At 34.9% G+C, this 3,258-nt stretch overlaps 1 protein-coding gene across 1 annotated transcript; it reads left to right on the top strand.

Moving 5' to 3' along the window:
- Positions 1–4: 4 nt before the first annotated feature.
- On the top strand, positions 5–1,854 carry LOC100960147 (NKG2-A/NKG2-B type II integral membrane protein-like; the record flags this gene model as incomplete). The annotated part of the gene is made up of 4 exons (XM_012814023.1): positions 5–167; positions 546–641; positions 1,143–1,187; positions 1,703–1,854. Coding segments are annotated over 4 exons (456 nt in total), but the record flags the coding sequence as incomplete, so codon positions are not given.
- Positions 1,855–3,258: the final 1,404 nt, after the last annotated feature.

Genomic DNA, 3,258 nt, shown 5'->3' with positions numbered 1-3,258 from the left:
CTATTCTGAACTGAATCTTCCCCAAAACCCAAGGAAGCAGCAAAGAAAACCTAAGAGCACTAAAAGCTCCATTTCAGAATGTGAACAAGAAATAACCTATGCGGAATTACATCTTCAAAGAGCAGCTCAGGATTTTCAAGGGGAGGGCAAAGCTTACCACTGCAAAGGTAAAACTCTAAATAGCTCCTCAATAAAACTGTCCTAGGATGGGCAATTGTGGTACAGGGGTGTGGGGAAAGAGCAGGGCGTGCTCACATAGTTTTATTCATAAAGATCAGAATTTTAAGTTGACATATACTATTTTAATATGAAATAGACAGACAAATTTTACTTACAGGTTGTTGAAATCTGTAGTCTTTGTCCAACAACTTATGGGGCATGACATTTCCTGAAAATGCAGTGAGATATTCTGAGAGAAGGATCCCTGTGGTAGGTGTGGGTTTGGTGATTCTCTGTGTATCTGGGGTCTCCTGGGTCTCCTGTATGTATTCTAACAAACTGTCTCCATCTCTTGTTTCTCAGTGTTTCCATTTCTCTCCCTGCAGGTTTACCATTTCCTCCAGAGCAGCTCATTGCTGGGATCCTGGGAATCATCTCTCTTGTCTTAATGTTTACTGTGGTAACCATACTTGTCATTGCCTGTAAGTACGTTTTATTTTGCAAGAATTCTTGAAAGTACCTCTAAACACTTCATAAGATCAAGCCATACAATTCTCATTTTAAAGTATGTTTTAGACTAAATAAGGAAAGATTATTAGAATTTTTCAAAAGTATAAATAAAAAAGAACTGTAGAAAGTTTTTGCTTTTATCATAATATATTAAAATTTCATAAAAAACATATTTTAGGAGTCTGAAAAGCTTACTGAGAAACAGAAATTAATTTTTGAAAGTGGTAAAAGCAAATAATTCCAGTATTACAATATATGAAGTACACAGAAGTGGTAATTTGGTTTTGTAGGCTCTGAAAAGATTTTTTGCCCTCAAATCTTCTTTAACTTTATTTATTTTTTCTGACTAAAATCAGTTTTATCACAGATTATTCTAAGTGAGATGACAAATTTCCAAGACTAAAATTATTGTGAGTTATTTAGGCACTAATTTTTAATAAGTATTACTCTAATTTTTCTACCTACAATAATAGCACAGATGCAGAGCAATTCTTCACAGACCAGAGGAACTCAGAAAGGTACCGGTATTAGTCATTTTACATTTCGTTTTGATCTTTGGCTGTGCAAAAATGATCATAGATATATTTAAGGGTAATGAAATATTGAATAATAAATATCCAGAGAAAAGTTAATAGGGGGGCATTCTCTTATCTGCAATAATAAGTATAAATACTCATTTGAAATCACTACACCCTCTTTTTGCTATTTGATTCAAATTGCTAGTGCTACCTACCATTTGGTTACAGTTAAATAATTTTGATTTTCCAAGAAAAATAGTTTTGTCAGTGATTTTTCAGATATTTTAAGGGTGGATTTTTATTTGATGTGTTTCTTTATGTTACAATATAATTAGGGGATGAGAGGCTGATACTTTTCTGTGCATATGTATGAGTGCTTTTCTTTAATATATTTACCAGCCTATGAGGATGTAAAAACGGGTGCACACATTTTTTTGTACCTTTGAAAATGTGTAAAGTAATAATCATTTTTTAAAATCTTATTGTGGAGATAGTAATTCATTATTTTTCCTTAGAATATCACTGTGGTCATTGTCCAGAGGAGTGGTTTACATATTCCAGCAATTGTTATTACACTGGTAAGGAATTTAAAACTTGGAATGAGAGTGTGATGGCCTGTGCTTCTAAGAACTCCACTCTGCTTTATATAGATGATGAAGAAGAAAGGGTAAGATGTTAAATGTTTCAAACATTTTAGTAGAAGCTTATTTCAGCCAATTTTACATTTGTAGAATTCATCATATTCTTGTACATATTTTAGATTAATTATTTACAAGTCTATATATTATTCTGTTGGGTGACTTCACCAGGCAGCGTTTATTTCTATTCACAAGCTAAGGTGTATTTAAGTATTACCAATTCTTGTTGCTCATGGAAAATGATGCATCTATAAATGCTTTTATTCTGAATTAAATTTTGCAATTTAACTGTACTATATATAAACACATTGTGAATGTACAAATTCATCACGGAGTGAATGGACACCTATAATACACATCAGATAACAAAATAGGGGGTTTCACATAACCCCTGCTTATGTGAATGATCTCATCATTTCTTCCTCCTTCTCAAACCTCTGTCCTGAATGTAATATTACAAACTTCACCAGTTTTTGTATGTTCATAAGTGACCAATATACACTTTCATGTCTGTCTCCTTTACCCTGTGTGATATTCATGCATTTCGCCCATATTAATGCAGTGAGCTGGAGTTTGTTAATGTTCACTACAGTATGATGCACATAGAACATTTTAAAATCCGTTCTATCTGGTGTGTCTGGATGGGGGTGTGAGTCTCATATCCTCAGGGACACAGAGGCTTCTTGGATGGGGAACTTGTAGTCCTGGGATTCATTTGTTCGTCCCCTCAGCCAACCTACTCTGGTGTCTCTGGTGGCAGAGCAGAAGCTCTTCCTCTGGCTTCTTATTGTGAGGGCGTCTCCTGTTAGATCTCCTGTCCAGAAATGAGCTTAGCTCACTGAGGCACCTTTCCTTTTCAAATTGGGTTCTGGGAAACTGCAGGCTGGGGTCACTTTCTTCTGTTGGGTAGGGAACTTAACATGCCCAGACACTTTGTTGATCCTTGATCCTGGGGTCTCAAACTGTTCCAACTTCTCTTTCCTCCTTTCAAAGACTCTTTTGCCTGAGTCTTTATCATAAATTTCAGAGTTTGTAATGGCATTTAGTAGAGAGTAGCACCTGTTTGGGGGCCACTTGTGTTCCACCTACACCAAAACAGACAACAGTGCGGGCTCAGTTAGTTAAAAAATTGTGTGGTATGCACCAACCAGTATTTTCAGCTTCTATGTCTCTTATTTCCTTAATGGCAGCCCTTTCAATTCCCTTCAAAACCCTAAACTCAAAGAAACATAGTAGAAATATACATGGACTTAATATGAGCATCAGGAGAAATTTATGTACAGTGTCTGGAAATTTATTTTAATTCATGCTGTATTTGTTTTGCAAAATTAGTTCCTATTAAATTACATGGGTTGTAATTTTCAAATAACTATAAGAAGAAAAATGAAATTACTGAGTGTAAATCTTTAAGAGTTCATTTTAAGCCAGAATTA

This window comes from Otolemur garnettii, unplaced genomic scaffold, assembly GCF_000181295.1.
Source record: "Otolemur garnettii isolate 467f Iridium unplaced genomic scaffold, OtoGar3 scaffold00567, whole genome shotgun sequence".
NCBI lineage: Eukaryota > Metazoa > Chordata > Mammalia > Primates > Galagidae > Otolemur > Otolemur garnettii.
The sequence above is the reverse complement of the archived record's forward strand: the minus strand, read 5'-3'. Positions and strand labels throughout refer to the sequence as shown.